Consider the following 23,118-nt stretch of genomic DNA (forward strand, 5'->3'; position numbering starts at 1 on the left):
CCTTAATGACTATCTATCAGGTTGCAAATTTGAATGATATCCTATCTGAACGAGGAGCTTGTGGTGTTGGGTTCATTGCAAACTTGAAAAATGAACCTTCTTTCAAGATTATTAGGGATGCTCTTACAGCTCTTGGATGCATGGAACACCGTGGAGGTTGTGGAGCAGATAACGACTCTGGTGATGGGGCTGGCTTGATGAGCTCCATACCATGGGATCTGTATAATACCTGGGCCAGTGAGCAGGGACTTCCTTCACTGTCGAAGTCAAAGACTGGTGTTGGCATGATTTTTCTTCCCAGAGATGAAAAGTTCATGGAAGATGCAAAATCAGGTAATGCATCTAACATTGTTTCTCGATAGATTTGTATATATTCTTTGGGAAGTTATTCATATCATATTTATCCGCCAGTAGTACATGCTTGGAGCTCCCTTCATCTGTCACTTTTCTACTATTATATTTGTTTATTTCTGAGCTGAGATAACTGTTAAAAGTTAAAACCTGAATTTTTGTATTTTTATGTTATAATAGTGTCTTAACATGATTTGCTGCATGATTACTGCTTATATCTGTTGCTTCAAAAGGTAATCTTGTTCCTTTTTTTCTTCTTTTGAAGTTTGATGTTCAAACTTATTGCTGTGTTCATATGTTATTGTAGTATCTGCTTTTTTTGGGAAAAAACCTTGTCCATCTTTGATTACATTCACCGATCTTTCGAAATATTCAAGTAGGCAATATGTCCTTTTACAGTTATTACAAAGATTCTTTCAGAAGAGGGTTTGGAGGTTCTTGGGTGGAGACCTGTTCCTGTAAATACATCAGTAGTTGGTTACTATGCCAAAGAAACCATGCCTAATATTCAACAAGTCTTTGTCAACATTCTGGAGGAGAACAGTGATGACATAGAAAGAGAACTATACATTTGCAGAAAGTTGATTGAACGAGCTGCAAAATCTGCAGAATGGAAGGATGAGCTCTATTTTTGTTCTTTCTCAAATCAAACAATTGTTTACAAGGGCATGCTTCGCTCTGAAGTTTTGGGACAATTTTACTTGGACTTGCAAAATGAGCTCTACAAATCCTCTTTTGCCATCTATCATCGAAGATACAGTACCAATACTAGTCCTAGATGGCCTCTTGCACAACCAATGAGGCTACTTGGACACAATGGCGAGATCAATACAATACAGGTTCCAGATGTTTCTTATATTTGGAGTTCTTACTTCTCATTTTGCAGAGATTGTAGTTTTGATATATTATCTTGTAGCATTTAATCTCAACTGTTTGTGGGGTACTTACTTACACAAGAAATTTTCTACTAGGGAAACCTGAATTGGATGCAATCACGAGAAGCTACAATTCAGTCCCCTGTTTGGCGTGGCCGTGAAAATGAAATACGCCCGTTTGGTGACCCCAAGGCATCTGACTCGGCAAACCTTGATAGTGCTGCAGAAGTAAGAGTCAGAGTTTAGATTACTTCAATTTTTGGTTTACAAGGATCTCTTGCGATTTTCTTTTCTATGTTGAGTATGATCATGCATCTAGCTAATCATGTAAACTGATAGTACAATAATAGTTGTAACATAATGTGATGATATACTTACTTGCTTATATTCTAGGATGTTATAATACTATGTTGCTAACTTCTTTTGTTATATTTTCCGAGAGGTAATTAGTTATGCCCTGTTAAATTTCATTGTGGTAATGAAAGGGGTACCTAGAATTGGTTGCAGCAATGTGGGATATGGTGAGTGAGGTTTAATGGGGAGGGTGGAGGATTATAAGTTTATTAGGGTAGTGGAGTTATTGAAAATTAGTGGGAAGTAGTGTAGGGCAACTAATAGGGGTTAGTGGTTCTATAAGAAATATGAGAAAACCAAGGGCTGATTTTGGGCTTAGGAAAATGTGGAAGGTATTAAGCATGTTGAGATCCTAGAATAACTAATCCATCACAAGGATACTTGGATCAAGGAAGAAGAATGCTGTTGAAGAAATTTCAAGCCACTCCTCATCTTCTCGCTGTCATATGATCCTTTGATGAAAGAGTCCTTAAGTGATACAATGCAAATTGGATGCATGGAAGAGCTTTCATGTTGTCTTTTGAATTCTTTGCATCCGGTGAAGGTTGTGGTTTACAAAATGATGGAAGTTTATAGTTTGTATGCACTTTGCTGGTTGTAGGTTTGGACAATGGTTGATAGACATAATTAGGTGGTTATCTGAGCTTTGGTTGCCTAGAAATGGGAAACATGAGAAAGGACTGTATCAAGAGCGAGGTTGAGGAGGGTTATCTTAGCTTTCTAATTATGATCTTCAATAAGATATGATATCATGTCGTGATACAAATATTAGTACAAAACTGAACATTAAATACTAACTGCACAAGAAATCATGTTAGGTTAGCATACTCTTATTTGCTATGTTCTGTAAGTTGGAGTACTTGCAGTATATGATTAAAAAATACCTATTTGCTTCAGCAATGTATTCGTTATGATTGCTGGTTTTATTGCAATTTCCTTTGGGCCATATATATAGCTGCAAATGCATTCTTGTTTTACAAACGCACGTAGTCAATGATGCTGGACTTAAATCTTTCTACTTATAACTCATTGAAACTCTAACTCTATTCTTTGAGTTCTTTAATTCTTGTATTTGATTGGTTACATATGTTCCATCTGATTAGATATTACTAAGAAGTGGTCGAAGTCCAGCAGAAGCTCTTATGATTCTTGTTCCCGAGGCATACAAGAATCATCCAACTCTAACAATAAAATATCCTGAGGTAATATTGCTGAAATCCTGGTTCCTGTTGAACTCACTCAAATGCTAATTTTACTTAATTATTATTTCTGAGCTTTCTTTCTTGGATATGAAATTTTGCAAATATTTATAGCAGCAATCTCTTATGTATTAGGTTATTGATTTTTATGACTATTACAAAGGTCAAATGGAGGCTTGGGATGGACCTGCATTGCTTCTATTTAGGTACTTGATGTTCTCTGAAAAGTTTAATCAAAAGTTTATATGTCAAAGTTGGATTCTTTTTTTTTTTTTTTAACCTGGTAGGTTTATTGATTCTGCAGCTTATTTACATTAGTTCGACTTTTTATCTTTTTTCCTTTTATTACTCTTGATTTTATGTAAATGATGTATTGATGGGAATTGGCTATTCAATTTTCTATATTTGGACCTAATTTCTTTAGGTGAAAATTGTATTTATTTCTTATTTGGTCTAAACTCCTCAAATTTCGGAGGTTTGGATGCTAGTTTGTTTGTTGGTAACTTTTGATAGAAACTTATGATTTGGCTGATGTTGAATTTAAAAACATTCTTGTATGGCTTGAATAGGATTATGAAAAGATTCTTTTTTAGTTTAGACATTGTGATTTAATGCTCTCGTTATGTAGGGTTGTGATAAGTTAAGAAATAATGTAAGTTTTATCATGAAAAAATAGAACAAAATTTGTTCTTTTGGAGGATTCCACAAGTATCTCTTCTCCCCTCCTTTCCCTTCTCCCTTTTGTGGTGGATTTCATGTTTTCTCTTCTTTTCTGTTGGACACCTTGTGGGTTGATTTTATTTCCCTCACGGCTTGGTGGTTATCTTCCCTCTCTCTTCTTATTTCTTTTCATGCTTAATACGGGAAAGGTTTTTTAGGCAGTAAAGGGGTTTATTTAATCTCCTACCTTTCCTCTTCTTGGGCATCGATCCACATATCTCCTTATCTTTTCTGTTTTGGCACATTTCTTACCTTATGCGCATCATGCGTTTCTATTGTTTATTGATATACATATGTTATTGTAATTCGCTTATATATGCAAAGTTGATAATAGACATAGGTGTTACATTGGCCATACTGTATCTCAACAGGAATTCATGTTGGCATATTTATTACCAATGATGGCCTTGCCATAGGCATGGACCTTCCCGACCACTGACACGGACTTTGCCGACCACTGACACGGCAAAGCACGTGCCATAAGAGGGAAAGAGAAAAGGTAAGAGAATACTCACCTTCACTCTTCACCGTGTATTGCTCGTTGAGTTGCCGTTGCCGCTCGCACCCCCATCGGGTGCCCTAGCCACACACACACACATACACACACAGAGTCGGTCGATTAAAAGCTTAAATTACGGATCCGATGAAAGTGCTAGCGGCAGCTAGCGGCAATCGGCGATGGCAAGCTCGACGACGAGGTAGATGGCAAGTAGCGAAGCTACTAAGAGGGGTGCTATGTGGCACCTCTTGTGCCACGTGCCGGTACACCGCCAGCATGGCCATCCATGTTTATTACATCTTATTCCTTCTCTCTTTTTTTGATCTGCAGTTTGTGCTTGCCCCCATGTAGTATTATGGTTCATAGGCAGGAATACTATACAACCATATATATGAACCAATATTCAAGCTGCATGTTGGGTACTTATATTTATGATTGCAAGATTTTATAAAATGGTGAGCCAAAGGAAGGTACATTACTACATTTCCACTTCTTATGGAGCCTTCTCATCTTTAAGCTATGGTCTACATGACCATATACTGCTGGTAAATGTTTTGGATGTCAGGTTAGAGAAATGCCATCTTCAATAAATGCTTCTTATAAAACTCAGTGGAGCTACCTAGACTGCAATCTATAATAGAAATTGAAAGCAAAGTTAAAAAGATCACAAGGAATTATTACGTGGCTTTCTAACATCAATAGGAAACAAAATAGGTAAAAGAAAACAATATTTCAAGACAGGTGCCTATATCTGGAATTTTTCTGTTGTAGGACTTTTATTGTTGTGGGATTTGTCGGCATCAAAAGGAAAATAAAGAAGAGAGATCAAGAGATTTTGGTAGGAGATATTGGACTCTATGTGGTTGATCCAAAGAGAATTCTTTTCTTGTTAATCATGTCCATATTGGCCTAAAGATGATAATTAAAAGAAGATACAACAACAGAGAAATAGGAGGATAATGTTTAGAAGGAAAAAGTATGATTATCACTTATCAAAAAGGGAAGGGCTTTCGAGTGTTGTGAGGAGGACTTTGAGTGGTGAAGGCTGGGCCGAACGTTGTTTCACCCGAGATTCTGGGAGTTATTTCTGTAGCCATCTCCCTGATGGAAGCATGACAAATCTTGCTCCAAGCTGGAACTAGAGGGTACTGTACCGGTTCATGCACATTGCATGGAAATTTTGGTCATTCATAGTTCAGTGTGATTCATCACTCATGTGGCCACAGATATGCATGCACAGATTGCGTGCAGTGAAGAATTATTTGGAGTTTGACGGCATGACACCACATGATGACTATTGCTGCTGAGCTTGCTCCAAAGAAGAGTTGAAGTGAAAAACAGATAAAAGAGTTGAATTCTTGAAGTGAAAAACAGATAAGAGAGTAGAAGTTTAGAGCTAGCATTTTACCATTCTCCCAGGGCTGAAGGATATTCCAAAATGCTTCATTGTAATTGTAGTTGTAGACTGATACTTAATTCAGTGCTATAAATGGTTCTTTGACAACCTCTAGTTTGATCAGAGAAATTTCTGAAAATGAGTCTGCTTATGAAGGTTACAGATTCGGTCAAGAGGAAGAAACTTATAATATCGTAGCTGCTCATGGTTATTTTGGCTGATTAATCTTCCAATATGCTAGTTTCAACGATTCTCATTCTTACATTTCTTCCTTGGTCTGTAGTTGGTATAGGTAGTAGTACTATGGCTTTCAACCTAAATGGTTTGAACTTCAACCAATCTGTAGTTGACAGTCAAGGTCATGCTACTTGGGCTGATATCATCAATCGTGATAACTGTTTATGTTGATTGTAAGAACAACTAAAATATGTACAACCGGCATTGTACAACTTCACCTACAAGGATTTTAAAAAAAATGCCCCGGTGTCTTTGTACTAAATTGATTGACTACCTCCATTTCATGGTTTAGATGCAATCTAGAAGAACATTTAGATAGAATATATCTGATGTAATCTATGTACAAAAAATTATACATGATATAATTTGGAATGATATTTGATGTGATTCTCTAGGGATGCCCTCGATACTTCACTTAGTAAGACATTTACTTTTAATATGCTAAGTTGCAGACCCCTGTGGGAAAATGTAAAGTCTCGTAGTCATGTCTTCAAGATGATGTTTAGCTGAAGACTATGTAGGAATATACAAATTGTGGTTCACTTTGTAGTTTGTACTATATAAGTACATAGGAGACAACTAACTTGCACCAAAGCGGTTATGATTTGAGCCATAAAAGCAGCCTCTCCTAATAGCCCTTTGAACACTGTATACTTCTAATAAATTCTAGCACTATACTGCCCTTTTGAGTACATAAGAGAGAAGTAAGATATCACCCTTTAGTGCAAGCCTGTGTGTGTGTATTTTTGTTAATTTATTTGTATAAAGGATACTGAAATTAAAGGCACAAGGCCGGCAGAAATATAAAACATTCTTTTCGCTTTACAGTAGTGGAAGCATGTGTTGGAGATGCACAAATGCATTAGTGACATAACAGAGTGTTAGATATAGATAGTAAATTTGTTGTAGTACATTTAGACCATGAATGCTGTGCCAGTCTGCCAGAGGCACAGGGTGTACCAGCCTTGGCTCAGCACGATATATATCGTTGGCATATGTTGTGCCAACAATGCACTGATTAGTCTTGTCATGCTGAAAAGATAATCTTTAAACACATTTCTAGTGCCTTACAATGGGTTTCTAAGGGCAAAATTGAAGTCAAGTCCTTCCATATTAGATATTAGTGTAACTTATGCAATTAGATACTAATATCATGATTTTTCTCAGATGTTCTAAGTTGGGGAAAATAACTTAGGAAAAATTTAAATTTTATTTTGATTTCTAAAATTTTGAGGTAATAAAACACTAAAATGCAAACAGGTATCAAAAGAGATGAAAGAGATTCAAAATTATATTTATTTAAAATAAGATATTCTCAATTCCTAATGACAAGCATCGCCGTATGTGGCCAGAAGGGAGTATCGAGATCCTCCCTCCGTATTGGTGTCAATAATTCGTTGGCATGATATATATTGGCCTGTGCTGATTCTGTTTATCGGCACGACAATTCATGCATTTAGTTTTAATCAAGAATTCAAGGTTTGAAGATGTTGGACATTTGAACTGATGAAGAGTATTCTGAAACTTCAATGATTGGGGGTTAGGTGGCGAAAGGGTGGTTAAGGTTTTATTTACAAAACCATTCTTGCTTGAGGGAAGAAAGCTAGAAAATTGAGATTGAAATAGATTATTTTTCATTTTGTTTTTCTTTTTACAAAGAACTACTTTCTTGTAGTAGTCATAATATTACATCAAATGTGTGGATACAACACTTTGCCTTAAGAAAACAGTGGATCTATTGGTTCTTATGTGGTCCATTATGTTTATAGAGTAGAAACATGTGATGAAAGGCTGTAATTCACTAGTAGAATTGCACTTGGAATACATTTTTCTCCTTTTATTAATATTTGATATTCAAGAGTGTTACATGCTAATAACCTATTGACCAAAAGCTTTAGTTGCTATGTATTAGACCAATAATGTATATAATATCTTTTAAGAGCCCTTCTCGGCTCCTATACACAACATGTGGATAGATGAAACATAATAGTGTTTGTGGCCCTTAAGAATGAAATGATACTAGACAAGATTTGAACTCATACCTTTTAGAAAATTTGGCTCTGAGATCATGTAAGGATAACTAGTTATCTAAAAACTGAAGTTATTAAGTAATGGGCCAACAAGTTACACATACCTTTAAGAGTATGCATACAAACAAAGTACATTGCTATGAGAACTTTGTTCTTTCACACCTGCATTATGACTGCCAACAAGAAGGGCTCATATGTCTACTTTGTTAGATGCAGATGGTCTCAGTGTTTTGTTATCACAGAAATTTCATTCATCAGGTTGAGAAAACCATTGGGTTGTATGGGTAGGATCATGTTTGTTCTTTATTGCTTTCATGATCCAAACAATGTTTCTTCAGTAAACTCGAAAGAGTTGCAGTGAATTGTCTACTGAAAAAAGTATCACAGATGATGCAACTTCAAACCTCTTGTGACCTGTGAACTGCGTCATATATATCTATGATGTTTGACTAATTATGATTTTCCAATGTATCCAGTGATGGAAAAACAGTAGGGGCCTGCCTTGATCGAAATGGGCTTCGTCCAGCTCGATATTGGCGAACAACTGATGATATTGTCTATGTTGCATCTGAGGTATACTATCTATTTAGTAATTACTAGATACGTACTTATTTGAGATCTTTTTTTTTTTCTTCGTCAAATTTCTACATAGGCTAAGGAGAAAGTTTATTATCCTTTGTGTCGAATATCTGCCAGTGAAAGTGTAGTTCTATGTCCTTTTTAGCTAAAACTTCTTTAGTAAATTTCTCAAATGATACATATTTATACTTCATAGCATGTACGTGGGAGAGTTGTGCAGCAGGGAACCAATTTTTTTCTTCTTTTTATGTCATCATTATTAATCTCATAAATATTTAAACATTACATAATCTCAAAGAAAGGGCAGGGCAAGCCGTTTCTCAGGTTTCACTTTTCAAAACCATGGTGTAATATGCAATCCCTTATTGTGTGTGATACACTAGGTAAGCTGATGGGCAGAGCAGTGTAATGCATCCAGCCAGTTGCACAACAGAGGCTCTACCAATCATGCCAAGTTATTTGAGATTGTTTGAATTTTAAGTTTTGTTAACATTGTTCAATAGTCTCCTTACATTATACAGGTCCTTGTTGGTTTTCTAAGAAATTGTTAATTTGTGAAGTTATTTGTTTCAAGACTCAGGAAATAGTGGTAATCTGCAGGTTGGTGTTCTACCAATGGATGAGTCAAAGGTCATAATGAAAGGACGATTAGGTCCTGGAATGATGATAACAGTTGATTTACAGAGTGGCCAGGTTTGTGACTCTGTTGATGCTTTTATTTCCAGCTTCTTCCATTACTTCTTGTTGCTTCATTTTATGTCATAATTGAAGTTCATTTTAGGCATGAAGTGTCTACTTATTTGCTATATACCTTCGGTGATAATAGATTTGATTAGTAGTTAATGCTATAGATTTTTCTTGTCATGAGAGTTACATTTCACATATGATATTAGTGGTTTGTTATTTATGATATGCCCATTTAATTGATGACACATGAGCTCAAGTTGCTTTCAAGTATGTATAGTTATTTATTAGTTTTATCTCTGAAATAAACTGATACTGGGTTCTTATTCTGATTAGGTGCTTAACATATGATAAGAAGGTGTCAGAAACTTACTGTGTTTTTAGCTAAACTGCAAGAATACTACAACTGATATTTATGAACTCTTGTTCCTGGCCAATCTATGACAGATAAAGCAAATAATTTTACATATCTTTGCTGTCTATCAAGAATTCAAGAAAATAGTGAATCATATTATCTACCGACTGGTTCACAGTACACTTGTTTGGTTTTGTGATAATAAAAAATGTGGTAAGCACATTCATTCACATTAGAATGGTTCTTATTCCCTATCCTCTATCATATGCATTTGACAGCTTGGATTAAGTTGCTTTTTGGGTCAAATACCAGTACCGCCCTTGGTGGGAAAAGAGGAGAATTTGGTGGAGGGAATACGTCCCCATTTTCTTGTCACAGGTTCTCCTTAGATGTTATCAAAACTTTAAGATGAAATAAGAATCGGTTTGACCCTCTTAGTGCATCAACCAGAGGGACACATTTCAATAGTTCCTCTTACATTCTTCTGCATTGGAGTTGCTGCCTTCAATTGAGTTTCATGGCTTTGATCAAGCCAAGTTGCCAACACCATGGTAGGCCGTACATTGTGTTGGTAAATATTTGCCATGTTGGCAATTAATATAGTAATCTTTGTCTAGAATTACCAGCTTCAATGAACCTTTCTATTTAGCCATCATTCAGTAGAATCTTGTTATTAAGGAAGAAGTTTGAACTTTGAATGCAATCCAAGCTTGGGCTACTTATTGTTAAATCTAGACATTGTCTAGCTAGTCAACTGTAATGACATTCAAAATTCGTTTTTAAATATCAATTTCAGCCATCAGATTGACAATCCTATAACAGGCAGTAGTGCCTTACTGTGGGTGCACTCCAAATGATGGCATGCACGGACCTAAACTATTTTACACAAATGCATAGTAGTATTTCATTTTTGTCACCTCCAAAATCTTAGGTTCTCTGTCTTGTGGTGAACTATTCTTCTGGTACTTTGGTTATTCTGGCCTCTTTACCAGTTTGGTTCTGCATATTACTAGAAATGAATAGTTGAACTCATCACACAGATTTTCAACTTTATTCTTAAATGTATTACATATATTCTTTGTGGATTTCTCCCATGTTACAGTCTGGTACCCTGTTGATGTCTGCATCTTTTTATAATAAACCAGATAAAATTTAAATATTATGCTAATGTTGCTACTTTGTAAGGACATCTAGAACACTCCTCTACGGTGCACCAAAAAATTGTACTGAGTTGCTGGCTGGACACATGTCATTTTGTCTGTCCTTTATAATTCTTTTCTTTTAAAGATTTGCAGACTCTGAACCTCTTGTCCAATCTTCTTATTTTAGGTTTATGAAAATACAGATGTCAAGAAGAGAGTGGCTTCAGAAAATCCATATGGGAGTTGGTTGAAAGAAAATATGCGTTCTATAAAACCTGTGAACTTTCTTTCATCTGTTGGTATGGATAATGAGATGGCTTTGAGACACCAGCAGTAAGAATCAGTTTCATATTATCCTTCATTCAATTTCAGTATCCAACTTTTAGCTAGTTGTTATATGAAGGCATTTTCAGAGTGTTATGTAACTGAACCACTAGAACTCAAGCTGGAATTTTATATCGAGTTCTTTTCCTGATGAGGCTGAGCAAGTCCATTGTGATAAATTAAAGAAATGTTCCAGAAAAAGAAGAAAATCATAGAATGTGTCCCACCATTTGTAATATTGCCACTTGACCATCTGTGAATGATAGTGCCACACCTGACCAATGCCGTGAATTTCTCTCTTTGCCGAACTATGGATTCCTTAGATAGAAGAAGTGAATGAAGCTGTCATCTCTAATTCATTAGTAATTAATCTTAAACTGTACCTTTCTGCTGTGCTTGTATATTAACTTCATTTTGGTAGCATTTTGGTACTAAAATTTGAAAAATACTCCTCCATTGATAACCCAGACTTGCTATTTTGTTATCATCCATTTCGTCATGAATCATCCTGTCATCAGAATTGAAATGTGTTAGTTGCATGAGGGTTCACTGGGTAACAAATAATATATTATTTCTTATACCTGGTTGGATGGTTTGCATAATATTTGATGAGCACCATGTGTGTTCATTTCTTATGGATATATGAGTTTATAAACTTATACCAACTAAATGAAATAAAATTTTTAGACTTAAAAAGAAAATAATTGAAACAAACTTTAGTAAGTATTGTTTATAAACACATATGTACTTTATGTGTAGAGTGTGCAGGTAAGTTATATTCATCTGAGCTAGTATATTTTGGCTAATGATGCTGTCAGAACTTGTGGTTGGCCTAGCAAGTTGTTATTGAGCATTTATACTATTAAGCATTTGTTCATAAATTGTTCTTTATATATAGGTGTACACATATATACATATAAAAAGAAAATATCTGTGCAATATTAGTGCCTATACGTATATGTGTGCACGGATGCATGCATATATATATATATATATATATATAAAGGAAATTATTTCATCTTTTGCTGGCATACTACTCAAATCTGTCATTCGTGGTTTATGTATCTTTAAAAAATATCTTTCCACATATTCATGCATATACTATATACATGATGGTTAGGCGTATCCTTGTATGCGTAGATGTGTATACTTTATTTTCATTTTTTCACTACTACATTTTCTGTAGGATGTTTTTCTTCTGATAGTGTGTAGTCATTTCAGGTTAGGTTGTTTTTTTTTTTTTCATTGGCTTAACCTTTGGAATAAATGCGAGTTATCCTCTTGATTGTGTTGGTTTTTTAGGGCATTTGGCTATTCAAGTGAAGATGTGCAGATGGTAATCGAAACGATGGCCTCACAAGGGAAGGAGCCAACGTTTTGCATGGGTGATGATATTCCATTGGCATTGTTATCACGGAAGTCACACATGATCTATGACTATTTCAAGCAGCGATTTGCTCAGGTATACTTGAAGTTACTCAGAAAGCACGATTCAACTTTTTGTGCTCACTGAACTGTATGGAATGCCTACTGTTGAGTTTCCTGCAAGTTGCCTCTATTATCCAAATTGGTTCTTCATTTTGATTGGATACTGTCTTTTTCTCTTTTTCTTATTAACTTATGATAGGTCTTGTTAGTACTTAGCAGGAAGGCTCCTTTTTCATGTTGAAATGGCTGTGGCTATGCTAATATAGATTCAGATCTCTTTCCTGTTTATTGAATATCGAGATTAATTGTGGAGGGGTTTCTGCTATTGCTTTGGTTTGCTTGGATACTGTTTACTGTTCAACACTTGTAGAATTGTCTTTACAACTTTTGATTTATTTCGTAGTGCGATGATGTTAGTCGTGGTTATTGTTTATAGGTTACAAATCCTGCAATTGATCCTCTCAGAGAAGGTTTAGTAATGTCTCTTGAAGTTAATATTGGAAAACGTGGTAATATTTTGGAGGTTGGGCCTGAGAATGCTGCTCAGGTTTGTAACCTTTCTTTTAATTTTTTATCATTTAAATTTCCTTCAGTCAATCATGAGCTTTATTTGCTAATGCTAATTTTATCAATATGCTTTATCTTTTGGAATCTTGTCAGGTAATTCTGTCAAGTCCTGTGCTAAATGAAGGTGAACTAGATTCACTGTTGAAAGACTCAAATCTGAAACCTACAGTACTGTCAACGTACTTTGATATTCGAAGGGGTTTAGATGGGTCACTTGAAAGAACAATAAAAAGTCTCTGTGAAAAAGCTGATGCAGCTGTTCGAAATGGTTCTCAATTGCTCGTTCTTTCTGACAGATCAGACGAACTTGTGAGCAACTTTCACTCTGTCATTGTGTGTATATTTGTGTATGCTTCTGTTGACATATCTGAAGAGTCGTCGATGTTTCATGCTTGTCATTTTTGTGGGTTTGTAGTCCATACATATACGCATCCACACATATATGCACATATATATATGTATATGTATATATACATACATATTTAAATGAGAATTTCTATTGAGATATCTGAAGAGTTGTCTATTTTTCATGCTCGTCAATTTTGTGATTTTTTTAGTCCATACCTTTTATACACCTTGTTTTTTTGATATAAGTCCAATAAACTAATGAATATTATTTTCATCAGGAACCAACTCGTCCTGCCATCCCAATACTTTTAGCTGTTGGTGCTGTCCATCAGCATTTAATTCAAAATGGCTTGCGGATGTCAGCTTCCATTGTTGCTGAAACTGCTCAGTGTTTCAGCACCCATCAATTTGCGTGTTTGATTGGATATGGAGCCAGGTCTTATTTCTGTTCTTAATAATGCTTAAAATACATTCCTAATTATTATTCTCTTCTTTGTTCATTACTATTTATAAATCATGCAGATTGTGTCGGTTCGTCTAGAGGTTCGCTGTGATGAAATTTCTCTTGTTTTTTTGTCTTACATAGTATATTATTATCAGTTACATGGAGATGCTTACTCTTAAACATATCATAGTAAAATTCGCTTCATAGATTTACTATGTTAAAAACTTAAAATTCTTATAAAGATATAAAAGGGTAAACTAACATTATATCTTATCTAGATCAGATTATAAAATTTGACCAAATCTTGAATGCAGATAAGGATAAGTAGGTTAATACAGACAAAAAACTAATTGGATGCTACCCATCATCTTAATCCAAATAGTGGGTTGTAGGATTTCAAGTCCAGTGTTTAGTTGACATTAGATAGAGTGCATTGGGACCACAACTGAAGCTTTTTTAGTGCTTAACTGCTTGTGCATATCATTGTTCCCATAAGTACCATCCTAGTGACACCTGTAATAATATTCACAATGTATTACCTTCCTTTTCATAGTTATAATTACTGACTAGCATATTTCTGACTTTACTAGCTTAAATTTAGTTGGTAAAATGTTCTGTTGTTAATGCAGTGCTGCATTTTTTTTCTTAAATTCATGGTTGAAAGATGTTAATCCCTGAGTTTGACACAAAACTAACACAAAACTGTAGTGTTCCTGAAATAATGTCATTTCCTTTAAATTTGTTTCAGTGCTGTATGCCCATATCTAGCATTAGAGACTTGTCGGCAATGGAGGCTGAGCACTAAAACTGTCAATATGATGCGGAATGGAAAGATGCCAACAGTGACGATTGAGCAGGCTCAGAGAAACTTTTGCAAGGTCTGGACATTTCTTCCTAGTGTATTGTTATGCTTTCCTTTTTCTTTTTATTACTTGCCATTGTTTAAATATTTATAAACCACCTAGTATCAACAACATTTTACACGTGGTGAAAGAATTTTGGAGCCCTTGACTAGACCATACGCATTACTTAGCACAAGAAAGAGGCATTCGCGAAGTGACATCTTGCATCTGGCTTTGCTTAACGTTGTTAACAAAGTTGGACCACTACATAAAGACAATTGCTAGTCATGAGCGATAGTGAAGAGGAACAACTCATATTTGCACAAAGTTAGATCCTATTTGGATTGCCATAACTTGGTTGAGAGTTTTGGAGTAGAACGGAGTAATAAAACCTTGAAGAAGAATGCTTGCACCTAAATTTGTTTTACCTAGAGAAATTGGAGGCTTTAGTACCCTTCAAAATGTTTGACAATCTTTACTTCTTTTCCTTCTATAATCTCTGGTCACTCTCGTTCATATCCTTTTGTCCCTTTCTTCTTTCTTTGCTTATTTTTTTCCAAATCTAGATACTACTAGATTGCAATTTAGTGTGGGCCTACCTCATGTGCGTTGGTGTGTTTGTGTCATTGGAAGCATGCCAACTAGGGCTGTCAAAATAATCAAGCTTGGCTCGAGCTTAGATTGAACTTGACTCGATAAGGCTCAATTAAAACTTGGTCAAATTTGAAACAAGCCAAGCTTGAATAATTGGATCAAGCTTAAATTAAATTTGAAGCTGAGCTTGAGCACAACCTATGTGTGTGCGTGCACGTGCGTGCGTGTGTGTGTGTATAGTAAATAAGATTCAATATGATTACCTATCGATTTATTTTATGAAGTATAGACCACCCAAAAATCAATTCAAGCTTAACTCAATAATCTTGCATTTGCAGATTTGCTTATCAAGCTACTCGAGCTCAAAATAGGCTTGAATTGAAATTAATCAAGTTAGGCTTGATCTTTTTGCTTAGGCTCAAAATTAATATTAAACCAACTTGAACAAAGCTTGGGTTGGTTACATGCTTAGCATCAAAATATTAATGGCATACATTTGATGGCTCTAATCATGCTTTCCCAAGGTCCCCATGTATCTTCTTTTGGGTGTGATCAGCTTGTTAGATCTGCACCAATCTCGCATCCAACTGGCGGTTGGACCAACCCGCATTGAAACTGCTCTCCATACTGATGTGTATGAATTTTTGATCCTAAAGAGATCTATCCTGGGGTACTTTTATAAATATCAAAATAAAAAAAATAAAAAAAGTTAAATCATAATTACAATTAAGATTGACCTGTGCAGTGTCTTAACTTTTTAAGTACATTGGAAACTCCCATGTTCCCACCTGTACTTCAATGTTGGAAATTACCATAAGAAGAGGCATGAGCCATTTCTTGATGTAATGCTTTAGGCCTTAGTATACTGTCTCAGCATAGGTTATTCTGAGCAACAGGCTTTTATAATTCAGTTCCTATATTTTACTTCTTTCTTTTTTTTTTAATGGAATCCTTTTGACCTCCTTCAACATTTTCTGTGTGGGTTTTTAGATCTGTCAGCAACTTAATGATTGCTTTACATAGAATGTTGCCAATTCCTTTCAAAAACACTATTTGAAAACTCTATTTTGGTAGTTGTAATACGTCTGGTGTAGATCTTTTTCTAATGGTACAGAACATCTGAAAATATCTCGTCGAAGGTTAGATTTTTGGTCTCATTAGTGTACTACTAAATTTATTTTATGGTGTATCTAGCTTTTATCTTTTGATACTCTATTCTTCAATGAATATCTAGCCTGCTGCAGATATCTAAGAGCAATTATTAAATCATTATGTGGTTATCTTTAATTTGTTCTTCATCCCTCTTGTATGTATGTCCTATCCATCTCATGTAAAAGTCTTAGGAATCTGTCATTGATTATTTTACTTTACTTAATCGTCTATTATTGATATCTCAGGCTGTCAAATCTGGTCTTCTTAAGATTCTTTCAAAAATGGGCATCTCGCTGCTCTCAAGGTTTGTAAGGAAAATATAAATTGGATGCCAAAACTATGAAATCATGTATTCTTTTATATTATTTGCTAACTGCTCTTTTTCTTTTGTTTAGCTATTGTGGAGCACAAATATTTGAAATCTATGGCCTTGGACAAGAAGTTGTTGATCTTGCTTTTTGTGGAAGCGTGTCAAAAATAGGTGGGCTGACTCTTGATGAGGTAATAAATGCATTAAATGGAAAAGTTCTGGTATCATGTTGGTCCACTTTAACTTTATTACAAATAACTTTTTTAGGTTGCATCTTTACCTAGAATGTCATAAAATTGTCTAACAGCATCCCACTATGCAACATAACATTGCTTGATTTAATTTTATTTAAAGTTAAACGGCCATTTATTAACTTATTACATGCAAAACATTAGTGAGGTGTTGTGTGAACAAAGTGGCATTGTCTATATTGGAATACATTTATTTCCCATTCTTGTCAAGGCGATCATAATCTATTTTACTATGTTTCTTACACATTCTGCTTCTCACGGATTTTCTTCTCTCCTTTTCTTGTGAAGTTGGCAAGGGAAACATTGTCATTCTGGGTGAAGGCATTCTCAGAAGATACAGCCAAGAGACTAGAAAACTTTGGGTTTATTCAATTTAGACCTGGAGGTAACATTGATGATAGTACATATTATTAAACAATGTATTTTTTGGAGATTAAAATGAGTTTAGTGGTAGTTATGTGCAGAATTATGAATGTTGACTTTTGGTAATTCACCCTACATTTTGTTCCTATAAAATTGTAATCAGATAAAGAAATGGAGTAGAATCAGGTTAATCTGAATAGTCATTTAGCAAGAAAGTTGCATTAATGAACCTCTGGACTTATTTGGCACTGGCATGCACTATTATTCTTGGTCTGTTCTTTAATGTCTGATCTGGAATGATTTTGTTTATTAAATAACTGCTGGCATTTAGAGTTTTATGTGTTTAGCAAGGAGAAGCATACAGTAGATAAAATCTTCATTATAGTAAACTTTTCTTGTAACACGCTTTGGAAGCTTTGGCTGATAAATGCATAATCTAGACTGACGAGATATTGCAATATGTTTGAAGTAATCATGTCTAGACTCTAGAGGATCTAGACTATAGAGGATATCATAAGAACAGAGAAAAAAAATATTGCTTTCAATTATTTATTGCAAAATCTATCTCGTAATGAAGCGTAGATGTATTATACACATCTGCATCCTCTCTCCTCTCTTTGTTTACTTATGACATAGTAAATTTTTTTCATAATTAACATAAGAGAGAAAATCAAGTCTTTTTCTTACCATGCTTATTTGTTTAATTAGGTGAATATCATGGAAATAACCCAGAGATGTCAAAACTGCTTCATAAAGCTGTTCGCCAAAAAAGTGAGAATGCATATTCCATCTACCAACAGCACCTTGCAAATCGACCTGTCAATGTGAGTGCAAGCTTCAGCTTCCACCCACCAAATGATTATATTCTGGATTTTCGTTTTCCTTCTACTATGCTAGAGATTTTATTAATTATTGTGGTTGTATTCAAATTGATTCTATATTTAGGTCCTCCGTGATCTTCTTGAATTTGTAAGTGACCGTCCGCCAATCCCTATTGGCAAAGTTGAACCGGCATCTTCCATTGTTGAACGCTTCTGTACTGGTGGGATGTCTCTTGGAGCTATTTCAAGAGAAACACATGAAGCAATTGCTATAGCAATGAACAGAATAGGAGGAAAATCCAACTCTGGTGAAGGTGGTGAGGTTAGTCGAATATACTCTGCATTTGAGCTACAATTTTAATGTAGAACAGTAATTAATATCTTCACTTTATTAGATGTAATATACCTTGCTATATTATGTATATTTGGATTATCTAGGATCCAATTCGGTGGAGCCCGCTTACAGATGTTGTTGATGGGTATTCACCAACACTTCCTCACCTGAAGGGTCTTCAAAATGGAGATACTGCTACAAGTGCAATCAAGCAGGTCAGAATTTATCAGACACCGAGAATCTCTATTGTCCAAGTTGCAGTTAATTTGTATTAAAATGATCATGCCTTCAGGTTGTGAAGTTTCTGTGGAATTACTGTCTGAAGTGAATTACGATAAATAGTTACTAGAAAGTACTTGTAGTCATTAATGTGTACACTTATTTATAATTTTATATATTTATTGACATATATATATATATATATATATATATATATATATATATATATTACATACCTATATCTTATATTCAGGTTTTCTTAGAGTTTCGTTTTCCTTAAAGAGGTATGAACCATAACTTTTAAAAGTATCAGTACCTCTTTCCTAGTGAGCCTAACATTTAACTACCATAGGAGGAAGTATGATATAGCCATTGACAAAACAACAACTGAGACTTTAGCGCCAACTGTTTGAGGTAGGTATAATTTATAATTTATAAACTACTATTCATGGATTGTGGTACCCATTGACATAATCGGCATGGGTCAAATATCTATCGTGTTATTGGCATTAGTACAGGGGGAGTATCTCGATGCTCCTCATGGCCACCCATGCCAACATATGCCACTAAGAATTAAACATATCTTAATTTGGAGTCTTTGCATTGTGGTGCTTGATCTATAATTCTATATAGTTTATACTTCAAATTTTTCTGAAGTTAATTTGTCTTAGAAGGTCCTAGAAAAATTGAAAAATGAGAAGATTAGAATCTAATTGCATGTGTTACATTTAAATTCCTAAAAATGATAAGATTGCTTTTTTGATATATCAAAACTATTTAGTGTGCCAATGGAACAATTCCTGGTGAGATACGTGCTAGCAATATGTGCCATGCGAGCCAAGGTAGGTAGAACCATGCCTTCAGCACAACAATCTTTAATAATACTAATACATGAATTTTGATTTCCCAAAAGAGTAGGTAATATTGCTCATTAGGAAAATTTGTTCTCTGTCATTATGACTTTTCGAGAATCTCATTATTTCTTGCACATAAATTAGGAGATAGCAAGCATTAATTTTGGTATATTTTATGTTATAAGCAGGCTGGTGCACAGCAATTATATGCTAGAGAGTTATACTTAGCTGAAAAATCTTCTATTCAAGCCGTAAATAATTTGTGCAGTTGTACACCATTATAAGGCATTCTCCCACGGAAATAAATTATCTCAAGAAAGTTCTGGATGTACTTTAAGTTTGGACACACTATCAAATTTTTGTTAAGCGAATCATATTAGATATTTAATAGATTTAGCTAGGCTTAGAAAATAACTATTAGCTATTCTTTTTATGTTTACTACCAATTTATTATAATAACAAAATGGCAGAGATGCAATTTGAATGTGGTGGTCTTATTTGAGTACTTCCGTAGGTTATAATTCTTAAGAATGTCACCATTTGCAGTTCAGTAGCTATGATCCTCTAAGTAATCAGATTAATATTAACTTGCATGGAGAATATTTTCTAAGGAATTTTATAAATCACACCCTACATTTTATCTATTTTGTGATTCACACCTTATTTTTGAGAATTTTGTAACTCTGATTCCTCATTTTTCTCTATAATTCTCATTTAATATTCTGACGTTATTTTGACTAATTGATATTATCCAAATTACTAAATACTCCCACCACTCTCTCCCTTTTCTTTACCCCTGTATTAAAGAAGACATGGTAATTTAAATATTTATAAATTATTCTGTATATTGTAATGGAATAGTTAACCTATGATATTAAATGAGAATTATAAAAAAAAATGAGGGATCGGGTTATAAAATTCTCAAGGATGTGTGAATCACAAAATATGTCAAATGTAGAGTGTGATTTATAAAAATTTTTATTTTCTATAACATGTGGTGATATATGAAATGCAAGTAGAATCTTTGGATGCTTATTATAAGTATCTACTAACATGATTGATAATACATATCAACGTAGCTACAAGTAAGGCTGTCATTGGATTTCTATCCAATTGTGGATTCAGATTGGAGTCAGTTATTTGTGACCAGGTTACCAGCTAGTTATCTCTTAAAGAATTATACTTATATTATCAGGAAAAAATTTATCAGTTATCATTTGCACCATTGTACTTATATTGTCATGAAAAGGCTCTATTTATTTGCATGTAAATGAATTGTTATATAGAGAAATGTTTTAAAAAGCTTGTGGCATATACGTAGCAGCAGCCAAGGAGTTTCACGGCATGCAGCGGATGGCAGATGCGATGTGGTACATATTGGTTAAGAATGTATTGGAGTATGAATGATCTTGACTTCAATTCTGGAATATTATAGTGGATGGGCTTGGGCAAAGCGTAGAACATGATTCCGGTGGTGGAATTGGGCTTGTGAATAGTCTAAATTAATTAGACGAACGAGAGGAACACGTTGATGTTGGTGGTTTGGTCTTTAGTAGATAATAACCTTAGGTAAAGGTTACATAGTAGACTGGGGCAGATTGTAATGATAACTTGTAGGTGCTGATAACTTGATAAAACAGAATAAGGGTGGAAGGAGAAGTTGGATTATTCCTTAGAGACAAGGGGGCGATCAGTTGAGGAGAAAAAAAGTAATGACATCTCTAGATCAAAGCTAAACTGGCCAAAACTTGGAGTGAGAAAGAGAGCGAGAGAGATGAAGATAGATATCAATAAAATAATTAATGCATAACCAAAATAGGTTGCCTTGATACCTAGTTATAGGCTAAACCATGTCCTAAAATAATTAATGAGTACTTATGCAAGAAAAACATGTAAAAAAATCAAGTTCCATTCAAATTCCTCATCGGGCGTTCCAACGAGGTTAAGGGCATTCCAATGCCTAAGGAGCCCTTCTGCTCTTAGGCTGGGGTGTTCAAACGCCCGAGTGTAGTGATTCTAGGCTGATTTGGTTTGTATCACTATGGCGGGTGACATGATCCTGAGGCAAGGTTTGAAAAATATGACATAAAATTACTTTCCCCTAGCTATTAAACCTCTATATAATCCAAAAGGCATAAAATTAGGTAATTAAGTATGTATATCACAATATCACCCATAAAAAGAGCTAACATAAATTTCATGCAAATAAGTTAGTCTCTTCTTTTCTTTCTTGCTCTAGGTTTGGGATTTAGGGCATCGATAGAAAGTTTAACCTTTTAGGAATGTGTTTGAACCAGTTTCATATAAGTTAATTGAACCCAATTGAGGAACGGGTAAGAAATAGGTTTGAATTGGTTTTTAATAGATTAATTATTTTAAAGAAATATGTTTGCCTTTATTAATCATAATTTCCAATACAGGCCAAAACACCTTTTACACCTTCTGCAAGAAAAGTGTTAGTCTGAGGGTGGATTCTGCCATAACGGCTGCCTCAGAACTCCTTTTAGAGACATTGATATAATGTATGCTAGTTAGCTCTCTCTGTGTGTGTGTGTGTGTGTAGATTTTTGTATTTTATGGGAGTATAGGGGGGTTAGGGACATACATATCATGTGTACTTTGTATAATATATACTCTTGTTTGTCTTTTATATGGTGGAGCATACGTGGATACATTTCTTCTCTTTGTATATAAGGAAATTTGTGCTCTCTTTTCCAGAGAGTTGATGTGCAATTGCTGCAATGCAAATAAATGGTTGTCAAGAAATTTGGAGATTATGTTTTCAAGGAATTGAATTTTCCTGGGATACAATAATTTCAGGTTGCTTCTGGACGTTTTGGTGTCACACCAACTTTTTTGGTTAATGCGGAACAACTGGAAATTAAAATTGCACAAGGTGCCAAACCTGGAGAAGGGGGTCAATTGCCTGGGAAAAAAGTTAGTGCCTATATAGCACGTCTAAGAAACTCCAAGCCTGGAGTTCCACTTATATCTCCACCACCACACCATGATATCTATTCTATTGAGGATCTTGCACAGTTAATTTTTGACCTTCATCAGGTACAGTTAGCATTTCCTGTAGCTATTCTTTTGCATACAGTTTCCTCTTTGCTGTGTTTCTTGGAGAAGGAAGGCACAAATCATCAAGATTTTCTTAGTTCATGAGCTTTATTCCTCTCCTACTAACATAGACATGTAATATACCTGATGATGAAGCAGATTAATCCGAAAGCTAAGGTGTCTGTAAAGCTTGTAGCTGAGGCAGGAATAGGAACAGTAGCCTCTGGAGTAGCTAAAGGAAATGCAGATATTATACAGGTAAAAGATAAACCTCTTGCAATTAGCAGATTGCTAATTGCTACTCTTAACTGATTCCTTTTTATGTTCTTAGTTTAACTTGAATTCTTGACTAGTTATCTCGTTCATCTATTTATGTGCTCTTGTTTCCTTGCTCACTGTTATAACATTTGGTTTTTAATATTAGATCCTAATATTAGATATACTTTTAGCTAACTCCTCCTAGGGTGTATCAGCAATTATTACCTAATACCCTTAAGTGAAAGAAACAATTTTTCTGGATACTGATTCTAGGTGATTTTCAAGTGCTCATACTAGAGAAATATATGCAATATTATATCCCTAGAGAAGTAATTTGATATAGTACCTTCCTAGCACAAAGAAGGGATTTTTCTGGATATTGATTCTAGGCAAACGTCAAGTGCTCATACCTCACAATAGAGAAATATATGCAATGTTATGTACCTAGAGAAGTAATTTGATATAGTCCCTTCCTAGCAAAAAGAACAGGTAAGTATATCTTGTCAAGACAGTCCCTTTCTTTCTCT

At 34.8% G+C, this 23,118-nt stretch overlaps 1 protein-coding gene across 2 annotated transcripts in view; it reads left to right on the plus strand.

Moving 5' to 3' along the window:
* Positions 1 to 23,118, plus strand: part of LOC140775561 (ferredoxin-dependent glutamate synthase, chloroplastic) — a 35,034-nt gene that overhangs the window by 4,356 nt on the left and 7,560 nt on the right. For both annotated transcript variants that reach the window (XM_073118939.1, XM_073118938.1), the window contains exons 2-22: positions 21 to 333; positions 751 to 1,190; positions 1,323 to 1,454; positions 2,684 to 2,782; positions 2,915 to 2,985; positions 8,138 to 8,234; positions 8,841 to 8,933; positions 10,609 to 10,754; positions 12,048 to 12,207; positions 12,610 to 12,720; positions 12,834 to 13,049; positions 13,367 to 13,524; positions 14,282 to 14,411; positions 16,367 to 16,425; positions 16,517 to 16,622; positions 16,971 to 17,067; positions 17,754 to 17,869; positions 17,991 to 18,188; positions 18,305 to 18,415; positions 22,094 to 22,333; positions 22,493 to 22,591. In XM_073118939.1, coding sequence (XP_072975040.1) covers positions 21 to 333; positions 751 to 1,190; positions 1,323 to 1,454; positions 2,684 to 2,782; positions 2,915 to 2,985; positions 8,138 to 8,234; positions 8,841 to 8,933; positions 10,609 to 10,754; positions 12,048 to 12,207; positions 12,610 to 12,720; positions 12,834 to 13,049; positions 13,367 to 13,524; positions 14,282 to 14,411; positions 16,367 to 16,425; positions 16,517 to 16,622; positions 16,971 to 17,067; positions 17,754 to 17,869; positions 17,991 to 18,188; positions 18,305 to 18,415; positions 22,094 to 22,333; positions 22,493 to 22,591 — 3,192 coding nt within the window. The remainder of the gene's footprint in view (positions 1 to 20; positions 334 to 750; positions 1,191 to 1,322; positions 1,455 to 2,683; positions 2,783 to 2,914; positions 2,986 to 8,137; positions 8,235 to 8,840; positions 8,934 to 10,608; positions 10,755 to 12,047; positions 12,208 to 12,609; positions 12,721 to 12,833; positions 13,050 to 13,366; positions 13,525 to 14,281; positions 14,412 to 16,366; positions 16,426 to 16,516; positions 16,623 to 16,970; positions 17,068 to 17,753; positions 17,870 to 17,990; positions 18,189 to 18,304; positions 18,416 to 22,093; positions 22,334 to 22,492; positions 22,592 to 23,118) is intronic.

This window comes from Typha angustifolia, chromosome 14 (assembly GCF_048772165.1).
Source record: "Typha angustifolia cultivar Huaian chromosome 14, ASM4877216v1, whole genome shotgun sequence".
NCBI classification, from domain to species: Eukaryota; Viridiplantae; Streptophyta; class Magnoliopsida; order Poales; family Typhaceae; genus Typha; species Typha angustifolia.